The sequence below is a fragment of the Eptatretus burgeri genome, chromosome 7 (assembly GCF_056783735.1).
Source record: "Eptatretus burgeri isolate ZD-2024b chromosome 7, Ebu_testis_v1, whole genome shotgun sequence".
Taxonomy (NCBI): domain Eukaryota; kingdom Metazoa; phylum Chordata; class Myxini; order Myxiniformes; family Myxinidae; genus Eptatretus; species Eptatretus burgeri.
In genome coordinates this window covers 35,879,539-35,893,720 of record NC_140967.1, presented here as the reverse complement: position 1 = coordinate 35,893,720, position 14,182 = coordinate 35,879,539, and the positions used below count along the sequence as shown (strand labels likewise).

Genomic DNA, 14,182 nt, shown 5'->3' with positions numbered 1-14,182 from the left:
GCATGTTCATGCCTGGTGTTGGCTTAATGGTTAGGGTGGTGGGCTTTGGATCTGAGGGTCCTGAGTTCAAATCCCGCTCCGCTGTTGAATTAATTCCAGGTTGGGTTAACTCGGTCTGTCATCCTTCCGAGGTCAGCAAAATGAGTGCCAGCATGCTGGTGTACTGTGTTGGAGTGGCGACCCATCCAGGATTGTGCCCAAGAGCCAAGGAGACTGCTTAAGCAGCACCAACGCTCTGCAAAGAGAATGGTTCCAATCTCCTCTTCCTCCTGCTCCTCCTCCTCCTCCTTTTTTAGCAGGCTTCTTTTTTTTTTCAACACAAGGTTTAAGGCTCGTAATGGAGCTACCACTTACACACACATGGACATGCTGACAAAACAAACACTTAACACAGCCACTGTGCTTGGAGGAAGTGCCCTCATTGCCCGGCATACTCGAGGTACCAGCCACTCCCGTCGGGTAAAATGTACTTTAAACGATTATTATTGACATTAAGTCTTTGCTGATGTCATTTATGACTATAATACCAAACAATAGTTATTTCATTTTACTTGTGGAAACAATCGATTTATACAAAACTGTTTTTTAAATTTAATTTCACTTCTACCGAACCTGAAATCTTTGGACCTCTTTTTCATGTCCACAGTGGAGCAGGCTGAAGATGAGGGGGTAACTCTAATTAAAAAAAAAGCAAAGGGGGCTGGGGCATTCAGCTTTCTCATGAGCGTAGTCAGCTGTGGTGCTATTTGAAGTGAGGGAAGGGATGGAAGGGGAGCATACTCCATAGGCAGACTTGACAAGGTACCACCGGGTGTTAGAGGAGGGTGACAAGTTTGAAAGTTCATCCTTGAGGTTGGACAGATGTTGTTTTCTGGCTCTCCTGAGAGTGGACACACAATTGTTGCGGATTTTTTTGGAATGCATTGAGATTGCCTTCGGTTAGATTAACCTTCCAGGAAGATAAGGGAAATTGTTTCAGAGCAACTCCCTCAGGATTCAGCATACCATGGGAAGAAGGGTAGGATAATTGAAGACTGGATGGGGTGTGTGTGTGTGTGTGTGTGTGTGTGTGTGTGTGTGTGTGTGTGTGTGTGTGTGTGTGTGTGTGTGTGTGTGTGTGTGTGTGTGTATGGACAGAAACAGAAACAGACAGATTCTGTGGAAGAATTCCCAGGCTGAGTTAACATCGGGGGCAGTAGATATTGGAGACCAGTCCTGAAGTGAGATGGCTGCTGGCCATGCCAATCTGGCTTTGCAAAACGCGTCCTGTGGGAGGAAGGATTCTGTTAAACAGATTTATTTATTCGTATGCACCCTGTGGCTGCTTGGCTGCATCATTTTCTGTGAGTGCCATTGTGCTGCTGATGCAATGCCCCTGTTACCAGAAAGCTGGTACTTATTTTGCCGACCTCGGAAGGGTGATAGGCTGAGTTAACCAACCTGGTGTTAATTGAAATGCTGACGGGGATTGAATTCAACACCCTAAAATCTTAAGCCAGCCACCTTAATTGTTAAGCCAACACCAGGCTTTGTTAATCGGATGATGTCTGGTTTATTATCAGTCGCCTAGATTGAGATATCTGTCAAGTTACAGCAGAGATCTCGGATGTTTGAGGTCCACACATTTAGAGATGGGGGGAGGAAGCATTCGGAGGATGCAGGATGGGGGGTGTGGGGAAGTTTTGTGTGGGCAAGTTGAGACTTTTGGGGGTGGGTGGGGTAAGGGTGAATGTTTGAGTGTGAGTAGTGCAGAGAAAGGTTTGAGCATATGGGGTGCTTGGGAATGTTTGTATGTGTGAGGGATGCGGAGGAAGGATTTTGTGCTTGGCATGTGGTGTAAGGTTTGAAAGGGTGGGGTTAGGGGGAAGCATTTAATGATTGTGGTGAAGGGGAAGCATTGAGATGGTGCAGTGAGGAGGGATGCATAAAGTGGGGAAATGAAGCTTTTTTGGGGGGGGGGGGGTTGGGTGAGGTGTATGCTTATTCTGATTTCAAATTCTCAAATTTGGCAAACGGAGATAAAGATCATGAGATAGGAATATAATATTGCTTGTCGAAGGCACAGAGAAACACGTGGAGGATGTGTCAGGCAATAAACAATACAACACAAACTAAACAAATTGGACAAACAATGAATGAATTGACATGAAATATTGCATGGGATGCAACAGAAACACCTAGCGTCCTAGATGAAGACACAACATAAAACACGACGAATCCAGCTCGAAAAACCCAGCTCGAGTGAGGTGGAATGAAAATATAACTGCCATTAATCAAAAAAAAGAGTAATATCACAGGGAAAAAGTGAAATGCAATACATGAAGTAGCCATGTGAGGAGCGCATCCCCGGTTCTTCCATTAATTATTGTGAGAAAAATTGCTTTGATTGACTATTTCGCTCGCCCTTTTCAGGAATGCATCCCCCATATAAACTATCTATTTCGATCGGATGATTTTATTGCAATTTCTGATAAATGATATCCTAGCATTCATGTTTGGTATAGTTTTAATTTTATTAGCCCCCGTTGGATTTAGTCCGAAACGGGGGCTTCTGAATTTGGTCTCGATTTTTCATGTGCGCGCGTGCGTCCGCAATCATATCTCGAACATGTATGGATCGATTTTTTTTTTTTTCCGCATTTGGCACAAAGACAACACATGAAGGAATACATATGCATGTCATTATTGATTTTTTTTTTTTCAACATCACATCCAAGATGGCCAACTGCCGGCCATTGTAGTTGCAAAAAACAACCTGATGTCGAACACGTCCTCAACCATTTCTCGGATATGCATTCAGTGATCATGTTCAAACTGGGCACACAGATAACGAATGATGGCTTACATAGGCACATCATTTTATTTCGAGATCAGATCCAAGATGGCCGACTGGTGGCTATTTTGTGACTTAAATGTGTCCCCAACCCCAACATGCATGGTCTGATTTTATTCAGTCTTTGCACAATCGCAGTACATGATGGCATACACATGCACCTCAATTTATTTTGCAATCTAATCAAAGATAACCGACTGGTAGACTGATGGCCATTTTAGTTATACAAAACTATGGGTGAGCCCTTTAACTCCATTCAGCAAAATTACTAAAACAACGGGGGCTAAGACATTTAATGTCTTTTTTTTTTACTTGTTTATTTAAGGTATACACAACAGTGCCACTTCTTCTTTCCAGGCTCATCAGGGTCCTTGCTGCCACTGGTGGCCAAATTTATCTGGGATGTCTTGTCCCGAATGTGCTCTGGGTCTGTCAAGCATCTTAAAAGGGTGGCTGCTTTGCTTGACTGTCGGCATAGTTGAGACAAGAATATAGAATTTGAACGCGGTGTCGGCACACAAAAGCTTACTCTTATGAAAGACACCATGGGATCTTTTACATCCACCAGAAAATGCCAGCAATATGTCCCAAGCAAAGAATGGGTACACTAATTGATGCAACACTCTGCTTCCAAAGCACAAGAGGGATAGTTTCTATTTGGGTCAGGAATGGAACCCAGATTAGACGGATCAAAGGTTATCCTGTCAGCCTTGACGATGCGACTCTGCTACATTCCAATTACTTGAGTGTGAATACTAGCTAACCCAAACAAGTCTTTTTTTATTCTTTCACATGCAGCTTGGCTGTGGGGTAGCATCATTGGCTGAGGGCACCTGTACTGCTGATGCAATCCCCTCTGCTGGTTAGGGCAGGGATTTTGAATTTGGCCATGGTGCTTGCGATGGCTCGCCGACTATTCGTGAAGGACCCCAATGGATATTTAACATCCACCAACAAATGCTGCCAGATGGGATTCCCATTTAACATCCATCCGAGGAACGGCACACACCTCGATGAATTACCCACCTGGGAAGCACCAGGATGACAGTTTATAGCTGGGTTGGGATTCAAACGCAGGCTAGACAGCCTAGAGGCGAGTGTGCGGACCTCTTGGCCACTTGTGAGCCCATCTGAATGCATGCATACTCTTTATGTTACAGCTTTCTCTATCCTTCTATCGTTTTTCTACTTTTTCGTCGATAAATTTATCCTCATGAGTGAGCAGTCCTTCGTCAGTAATTCAATGCAAAGTTGTTTCTCTGAAGATCAAGTTTATGTTCTTATTCATTCAATCCTTCTTCACCCCGCACACGCGAAGTGAAAAGCAGGGTGAAGAAATTGGTTCATGCCCGTCCATCCGTCTATCTGTCTGATCAGATTATGATCAAGGAAAAACTTATTCAAATCAAATGTTATATTTTAAACACAAGTCAGAACATGATTAGGAAGACAAGCTTCTCATTTTACTGTACTTTGACTTTCAATTTGTCCTGATCACGCATGTGCAGAGAGGACTGACGTAATACTTTTACTCTGTCGGCCTGGCAGTCAAACTAGATTAAACATCGTTCCAAAGAGGAAACGTACAGTTTTTAAGGGATTTATAAAGGACACAAACAACAGCCACAATGAACTAATGTGCAACGTGTTAGATAGGGTGATGTTATAGACTCTGGGTAAAATGGCAGTAAAACCCAGAATTTATTTATACATCTTTAAACCTTTATTAGTCTTGCCCCGAAGGGGATGCAAGACTATTGCAACGTCCCTGGTCTGCGTGTGTGTGTGTGTGTGTGTGTGTGTGTGTGTGTGTGTGTGTGTGTGTGTGTGTGTGTGTGTGTGTGTGTGTGTGTGTGTGTGTGTGTGTGTGTGTGTGTGTCCCCATGTCTGTTTTCGCTTTAAAAATGTTTTTCTCTGCAACCGCTTGTCTGATCGATGCAAACCTTTAAACATAGCAGGGACTCCCCATGGAGAATATTATACTGATAATTCTAATGTCATTGGTCACATGTTATGGTAGCCATATTGGATTGAAGGAAAACATTTGGACATCTTTTTCTCCGGAACCACTCAACGAAAAAAAATTAATACTTGGTACATGTCATCAACTCCCCGTGGGGTATATCGAGTGATAATAATGATGTCATCGGTGAAGTGGTATGCCAGCCATAATTTGTTGAATCGATGACACATTAAGATATTTTTCTTTTTTTTTAAAGATAAGATCATAATATATTTTTGTTCAGAATGAGCATGCGAGGAGAGACTATGTGCTCTACGAGCGCCGTTCTAGTTTAAACTGAATTATATATTTGAACACTGTAGAACACAAAGCACCTGCATAATGCTTCTAAGCCGTGCTATATATCGATTATATAGCATGAGAGGGCATGGCATGTGAGAGGGACAGTATTGGGGTGAAGAAAGATGCGATTGACGCTACGTTCTGCGGTGATCGATTGAGCTTTTCAGTGACATCACGACAGTACTTCCAGGTTTTTCACTCATGGCCGCCATCTTTACGGATAAGATTAGTATTGCCATTGCGTGTATCGCTAATAGGCTGCAAAATGAGTCGGAAAGTAACATCAAAAGAGTCGAAGGTGCAAGTGAGGTATCGGGATACATTAGATACCATTTCCAACGTGAGGTATTTTGATAAGCTGCCATTTATTGAGGATAAAGATCCATATGAGCTCCCAAGGAAAAAGTGGAGCAGCAATGGGAATCATTGGCCCGACGTAGCATCATCAATTCCCTCACTTACAACTAGAGTGTATATGCTTCACAAGACTTGGAAAGCCTACAAGTCTGGAGTCCGACAATCATTTTTTGTTTCTTCAAGATGATGGCTTGAGTGATGATGCGAGTGCGCGACAAACTACCGTATTATTGTCTGCTTTGAAAGAATGAAATTGGCCCTGTTCAATCGAGACAGCCATCACAATCTCTGTTTCTCTGACAGCCTTTCAGTTGCTTCTCCTTGATGGCTGAGCATGGCAGGATTGAATCAGGTCAGGTATGGGAGCATGTGCCAGAACAGCGCGTCGCTGCGTCCACTTTCCGCCGGTACTCCAGGGGCCTCCATCTGGCAGATGCAGAGTTGCTACCCCCAGGCAGATGCCAGGCCCATCCCCATCTCCTTGAGATGATGGTCAACCTGTTGCAACCATGAGGCACGTGGTCGGCCCACTGGCCTCCTCCACTCATGAGACTCCCTCGCTGAGAGAATCTGGTGAGCAGGATCAGCATCAGGAAAACGAGCCACATGTCCATACAGCCGCAACTGACGCTCACGGACTATGCAGGTAACAAATCTCATCTGAGTCTCTCTCAGCAACCGCTCGTTGGACACAAAATCCGACCAGCGATAGCCAAGGATTCTCCGAAGAGACCTGGTACCAAAGGAATTAAGTTTCCGTCTCAGATCCTTGGTCAGAGTCCAAGTCTCGCACCCATAGAGCAAGACTGGAAGTACCAAGGACCTGAAGACTCGGACTTTCGTCTTCCCGCACAGGTACCGGCAGCGCCACACCCCATGATCCAGTGAATCCATGACTCCACAGGCCCGACCCAGACGTCTATTGACCTCTGACTCGCAGCCAGCAGAGACATGAATATCACTGCCAAGGTAAGTGAATCTCTCCACGACCTCAACATCCTCACCACAAACAGACACAGACAGGACAGCAGCATCCAAGATGTCACCGAAAGCCTGGATCTTAGTTTTGACCCAAGAAACCCGTAATCCCAACGGCTCCGACTCCTCATTCAGCACCTCGAGGGCCCCCAAGAGGATGTCTAAAGTCTCCGCAAAGATGACTGCATCATCTGCAAAATCAAGGTCCGAGATCTTGACATTTCCAAACGATGCACCGCAACTTGATCTCTCAGACATCCTCCCTAAAATCCAGTCCATACAAGTGCTGAAAAGTGTGGGGGCAAGTACACATCCCTGACGAACTCCAGTAACAACTGGAAATAAGTCAGAGATGGTCCCACCACACTTCACAGCACTCTCAGTACCAGAGTAGAGTTCAGACATCAGATCGATCAGTTTTGGTGGCACCCCACGTAGACCAAGAATCCTCCAGAGGACATCCCGATTCACTGAATCGAACGCTTTACAGAGATCAACATAGGCTGCAAGCAGCCCCTGCCGAAACTCTCGTCTGCGTTCGGTGAGGACACGAAGTTCAAGGATACGGTCAATAATTGACCTCTTTGGTGTAAAGCCTGACTGCTCTGGACGCTGGTGCTCAAGCAGATGGTGGCGAACCCTATCAAGAATTATCCGAGCAAAGACCTTGCCCGGCACTGAGAGCAGCGTCACCCCTCGGTAGTTGTTGCAGTCTTGGCGATCACCCTTCCCTTTCCAGAGAGGGACAACAAGGCCCCTCTTCCAATCAGTTGGGATGATGCCTGTGTTCCAGGCAGAGCACAAAACTGCATGCAACGACACGAGTGCAGCATTTCCACCAGCCTTGAGAAGTTCGGCATGGATGCCACAGATCCCTGGAGCTTTGCCCTGTTTCAACTGGTTCACCGCAGCCCGTGTTTCCACAAGCGAAGGTGGACCACAGTTGATTCGAGGGTCAGCAACAGGGATTGTAACACCCTTGACGTCCAACTTGACAGCTGGGGGATCAGCCCGGTACAACCGCTCAAAGTAACCGGCCCAGCGGGCCTTCACTTCAGACTCCTCTGTCAAGAGCCTACCACTCTCTGCTCGAACTGCATTGCTCCGAGGGATGGGCTTGGATGAACATAATGCGCGAATTCCCCTGTAAGCGGGACGAGAATCACCTGTCCACAGGTGATGCTCTACCCCCTCACAGATTCCTCGCACATAGGCCTCCTTGTCCACCCTCAGTGCACGTACAGTTTTACGCCTCAGTTCCCTGAACAGCTCAGCTCTGCCATTCAGCCTGGCCCTGCGACTCTGGTCAATGGTATCCAGTGTCCCTTGAGAGACAAAATTCTTCTTTGCCCTGCCGTGAGCTCCAAGGCATCCACCGGCAACATCAAGGACGGTGGTCTTGAAGGCGCTCCACAACTCTTCAGGACCCCCCAAAGCACCCAGACCATCGAAGTGTCCACTCAGCCTGTTCGCAAACTCCTCAGCTACTCTCTCATCCCTGAGCTTGGCAACATCCAGCCTAGGCTGGGATGGTACCATTCTCCAGGATTTAAGGTGCAGCTTTAGAGTTGCTACAACAAGCCTGTGGTCAATATTGAGGAACTGAGCACTCCGGTAGACCCTCCAGTTCTAGATCATCCTCCAACGACCGTCAATGAGGACATGGTCAATCTCCTTTGCCACACCGCCAGCGTTGGAATACCAAGTCCAGCGATGAGCTTGTGGGCGCTGAAACCATGAAGCAGCCACCCTAAGTCCATGACTTCTTGCAAAGTCAAGGAACTTAGTGCTATTCTGGTTCATAGTTCCTGACCCATGGGGACCAACACACACCTCATAACCATCCCCATCAGTTCCAGTCGATGCATTGAAATCCCCCAAGACTAGAAGTGTATCTCGTCTGGGGCACTGATCAACCACAGACTCGAGTGTGGCGTAGAATCTGTCCTTCACAGTGAGATCACTCGCCTCAGTCGGAGCATAAACAGAGACCAGGGAAATGACACCTAAGGAGTGACGAATCCTTAATCTCGTAATACGCTCGTTGACCGGTGTTACCTCAATTATCATTGGGGTCAGCTTATTGGACACAGCTACAGCAACTCCTTGGGTATGGTAACCATCAGAGCGACCAGACCAATAGTAGGTGTAACCACCAACCATTATCTCGCCGCAATCCAGTCTCCGAACCTCAGAGAGAGCTGCAATCCCGATGTCCAAACGCTTGAGCTCAGATGATAACAGAGACAGGTGATAACAGAGACATTCCAGGCACCCACCCGAAGGGACCGCCTCAGGTTAACCCAAGGAGACCGCCGTCTGGTGGACGACACCTCAGCACCTCTCTGACACACTCTCCCGCAATCTGACCCAGGGATGTTACCCCGTGGTTTCCCTCCTATCATCAAAGATTGGGGGTCCCGAAGGCTTTGCCCCAATCCCGTCATCCGGTGAGCTGCCCTGCGAAGGGAAGCTGCACAGGAGGTACTCCCACGGAGTGGGTTTTCAGATTTTTTTGCGTTTTTGCGTTTTGCGGAATGAAGGGTTTTACGGTGGCCGGAGTGCAAATCCTGCCACCAACCTCCTAATAAGAAGTGACCCAACTGCAGGAGGACGTCCGCAGACAGTTGGGCACTAGATATGGATGGCCGTTGGCTCACAAGGAGCTCCTCCGCCCTTTGACAGGTTTTGTTTTTAATCCTGCTGGGTGTCCATATCCAAACACCCTCCTCACCAGAAAACCTGGTGGGGGAGACGGTTTAGTCGCCGACAACCCGACCATGGAACAGGTTAGTACAGGTTTACATGGTACCTGTAGCAGGTCACAGATCGAACCTGACCTGACTGACATTGAATGATACGATTTATTGTCACAATTAGATATATGATGATAGCCAACAACACTGCATGCATTCACTATTGTTAACGATCTCCTGCGGCTTTAATGATTAGCATATTGTCTTATTGATCAGTTTATGTGCCCATAAATCCACGTTTGGAAATCTATCAATGAAGCCTCCATCTCCGAAATTGCGACTCAACGTCGTCTTATGACAGTTTATATGGGTGATGTCCTGTATATAAGACTACAACAGTTGTGCTAAACTTCCGGATTTTTTTTAACGATCTTTGAAATCAATATGTTATTAAAATTGAAGTATTATGTACTTGAACACTATGCAGGATATTGTATTCTATGAACTCTCGAGATGATGATGGAACCCCTGCAGTTTCGTGATTGACTCTCTTAATTAGGCTCTCCACCTGCACAGTGGGAGGTGGGGTTTTGCAATCATGTTTCTGTCTGTCTGTCTGTCTCTGTCCAGGCCATAACGTTTTTACCATTTGAGCTTTTTTCATCAAATTTTCAACAAACATTTGTTATGAGAATATGGAGAACACTAATTATTAATTGGGTCCCAGGTCAAGGTCACATAAAATTGGCAATTTTCATTCGAATGACTTGAAATTTGGACAGAATATGCATATTGGGTCACTGAATTGGTTCAACAATCAAAAGCTAGAAACATATTGTCGCTTCTAAGTATCCATTAATATGGAATTCCTCAGAGCTGGGACCTTTTGACCCGAGAGATGGTCAATACGGTCTTTTGGCTCTGAATTCAATTTTACTTTACCCTTCCCCAAGGTCGACAAAATGAGCCGAAACGACGGCAAACAAACACGGAAATCAGATAGCTGAATCATGATTTCTTACCTTTTTAAATGATTTATTTTATAAAGCAACGTACAGGGAAGAGAGTGGACAAGAAGCTATAATAAATGGAACAAACCAAGCGAGTCAAAAGATACGAAGAGCTAAATGGGGATATGGAAACTTGTATACAATGAGTGAGAAATAAATGCTCAAATCCTAACCCACTGGGTGCCACAGATCAAACTTTGAGAACATCATAGTAATGCAGGCGGGACTTCCCTTTTCTCCGTGTCGGGTGAACGCAGTTCAACACATTGCAGCCCGTTTTAAGAAACCAGGTGCAAGACGAGAGCCAGTAACGATGGTGCCCAAAGACTAAGTAAATCGGCCACAAGTAGGGTCAGTGATGAGTAGCTGCTCAACCAGGCCACATGACCCCCTTTGTCCTTTCAACTCCAAGCCCTCTAAAAACACTGGCTAATCCCAGCTTGGGTTGATTCCACGCGAGACTTCCTCCTCCAAGAAAGGTCTCCGTCATCCTTTCACATGGCCCTCTCTGTTTTCTCATGTGGACTTGAGCCTCTCTTGGTTCTCTGCTCGTGGACTCTCGAGTCTACTTTTCCTCTGCCCATGGACTCTCGAGCCTCTACTGGTCCTCGAGCCTCTTCTGGTGGACCCTCCATGGACCCCGTGCACCGATTTCTCCTCTTTCTCTCGGGTGCCACCCACAGAGGCGGTCCTAATAAAAATATTCTTTTCTTCTGGGCTCTACAGCCCACTGTGCCACCATGGCTGGCACACACTAGCCAGATATCGTAGTTGGCCTTTCACACAAGTGTTCCTCTGCGATGAGAAGTCCACACCGAGCCCCACCTACAAACAACAGGTTTTGCATATATCTAATTAATCTGTCGACCCTGTCTATAAATTACATACGCTGCCTCCTGAGCATTACATGCAACAGATGACTTGCTCTGACGGATCCCTGTTACATGGCAATCTAACCAATGTGAAACACACGGACCAAAGTACAAAGCCATAACTGCCATAACTCTGCAAGCCATAACTTTTTACCATTTGAACTTTGTCATCAAATTTTCCACAAACCTTTATTTTTGAGAACATGGGGAAGATTATTTAATAAATTTAGATTTTCTTTTTAATGCCCCCGCCACTGAAGCGCCAGAGACGTTGCGTTTTTCGGCTGTCCTTCCAGCTATCTATCCATCTCCGGTTAATATGGACTGCAATACGAAGATAAACTGATTATTTTTTGGGTTTAAAAGATCAAAGGCCTAAGATCAAGTGTCCTTCGATTGAAAACTGTTTTACTGTCAACAACTTATGAACCACTCAAAAGATTTCAACCATACATGACACATTTATGGACTAAAATACAAGGATGAACGGATTCAATTGTGAGTCTAACAAGTCAAAGAACAAAGACCATGTGCCCTTTAAATATCGTTTTGCAGATCATAAACCATAACTCGTACTTATGTTCCCGCTCTCGCTCTCTTTCAAGGGTCCTTTCATTTATTTAAATGTGACATTTAACTGTTTGAGTGCTGAATTTTTTTCTGGCAAACTGAATAAAACGTCTATTGTTTATAAGGCAACCATAGGAACAAACACTTAAATCAGAACAAACCATATAGATTGGGCTGTGATCGTGGCACACAGCCCTCAAATAGTTAATTGAGATTAAATGTAACAGTGGATTGACATCTAACATGGGAGAAGGCATGTCCATTGATGCACTCGTGTCAAATTTACTTTCTAGCTCTAGCTGTTCCTTTCATCAAGTTTAGTTCAAGTAGCAAGCGGACGCAGGTGGGCTTTTCATTTTGGGATTCTTTCTAGTTCCTTGTTGTAACCGTACTGCCGACACAATCCCATCCGAGCCACTTTTTTCCACTTTTTTTTCGTTCCTCATAATATTCACCAATAAGAGAGAAAGTGAAAAAAAAATTGTCTCTGTTAATGTAATTAAAGAAGGTTGGGTCAGCTGTGCTTGTAATTTATCCTTGCACCATTTGCTTTAGTCTGACTTGTACCTCAATGTAATAATCCTCAGTTTATGTTTGCATCACTTCCTTCGTTGTGCCTTGTGACATTCACCTCCATGCCTCTATGTTCAGGTGCTGGAAGGCAGAGCTGGAAAGAGCATCGAAGAAGCAGGGAAAGCCCAGCCTATCACGAGCAATTGTCCATTGTTTTTGGAAGATGTACATCATTCTTGGCTTTTTTGCCTTTACTGAGGTATGTCACATTTGCTGTTGTAATTTGCTATCAATTGTGTTGATCTTTATTGCATCAGCATTTCTTTATCATTTGGCAAAAGCCTCGTCATTTATTGGTAATCAAAATTGAACCAGATTCGGTGGCATAATGGTTAGAGCATCCGCTCTGAGTCTGAGAGGTCAGCGGTTTGATTCCAACCCTTGCCCAGTCATACCAGACTTTAAAAAATGGTACGTGCTGCTTCCTTCTATGACGCTTAGCATTTAGAAGATAGAGTGTGGAATGGATAATCCGCATAGATTGGGATCCATAGGGAAGAGAAAATGTCTCGTTAATTACCCTGCTCAGTGCAGAGAGAAAAGCGATGTCATAAAGATGGCATCACGCACCCCTCCCCATAATCACTAGATGTGTTTGTCTGAAGTCGAGGTGCGTGCGTGCGTGCGCATGTGTGCGTGCGCATGTGTGCGTCCATGTTTGGATATATATATATATATATATATATATATATATATATATATATATATATATATATATATATATATATATATATATATATATATATTGTTGTGGTTACCAAATTCGCAAACCACCATTCAGGTCCCTTAGGTGAGGTATCTCGGTAAGTATATGTGTAGTTAGGCCCAAACCCGTGGTCTAGTGGGAATACATGTCATTTATGCGTGCTGCGACTCTTCAGGATAGCCGTTTTTCTTTTACTATCTTTATTTTGGACCAACCGCCATTGTTACCACCACCAACCACAACATCAACCACCCACCGCGGCGCCGCTTCCCGTCACACCTCGCAACCGTCGCATCGCCACCGTTCTTGCGCCGCTTGTGGGTACCGGTATTGGACTCGTGCAGGGCGCGCGCCGAACAGCGTGTACAAAACCACGGATTTTCCGCTCCAAAAACGGATCAAAAACGACACACGCCCACTTTTGTTCCGTCCAATCGGTGAGCGAGGGGCGATTTGGCCCCGCCTCCAGGGCGTTGGAGGGCGGTCGCTATATGCAAATTCATGGATCAAAAAGCATTCACGCCCACTTTTTCTCGGGCCAATGGGGAGCGAGGTGAAAGGTCGAAGGCAGGGGGTCAAAGGCGAAGCCACGGGGCTGATATAAGCGACCGCGTTCGTCAGTAGAGTTGAGTTAAGACTTCGCAGTCGGTGGAGTTGGGAAGAAGAAGCAAGAAGGAGTTGGTCGTCGTCGTGTACGTTGGAGTCGGAGCGAAGGGGACGGAGCTGTGGAGAGGCGGCGAGGGCAGACGAGGGGGTGCTCGCGTTGTGCCGGGAGCTGCACACCAGGGAGGCCGACGGCGCGACCTGGTCGAGGTGGAGACGCTCGTCGCGGGACTCGAGGCAGAGTAGAAATCCTCCTTTCCCCCGAGCATCAGCAACCCCCTCCTGTTTCCCCCCGCGCTGAGATAGTGCGACCAAGGGGGCCCCTTTCCCACCCCCTACCAGACTCTGTCCGCGAGGCCCGCGGAGTTGAGGCACCATCGCCGCTCCGCGTCTCATCACCAGACGGGTAGGCCCGACCCGGTCTCGGCCTCAGGCCCGCCTCATCTTTGAGGGTGTTCTTTTCCTTGGTTTTGGGTATGTGTTGTCGGCGCCGTCTGTGAAGTAAAATTGTATAAGTGTTGCCGTGTGCTCGCGTAATCGGTATTAGACCTGCATTGTCGCATTTGCTTTTTGTGTAAAATTGCATTGTGTTTCTTTTCCTTTTCTATGTGCTTTTGGTGGAATTGAATATGTGTGCTTTCCGTTCATCGCGAATAAATGTGCTTTGTGTTGAACTGTT

At 46.0% G+C, this 14,182-nt stretch overlaps 1 protein-coding gene across 1 annotated transcript in view; it reads left to right on the top strand.

Moving 5' to 3' along the window:
* Window positions 1–12,749, top strand: part of LOC147023041 (ATP-binding cassette sub-family C member 4-like) — an 83,178-nt gene extending 70,429 nt beyond the window's left edge. The window contains exon 3 of the mRNA XM_085888039.1: window positions 12,273–12,749. Within this exon, the coding sequence (XP_085744165.1) occupies window positions 12,273–12,504 (232 nt within the window). The 3' untranslated portion in view covers window positions 12,505–12,749. The remainder of the gene's footprint in view (window positions 1–12,272) is intronic.
* The last annotated feature ends 1,433 nt before the right edge of the window (window positions 12,750–14,182 follow it).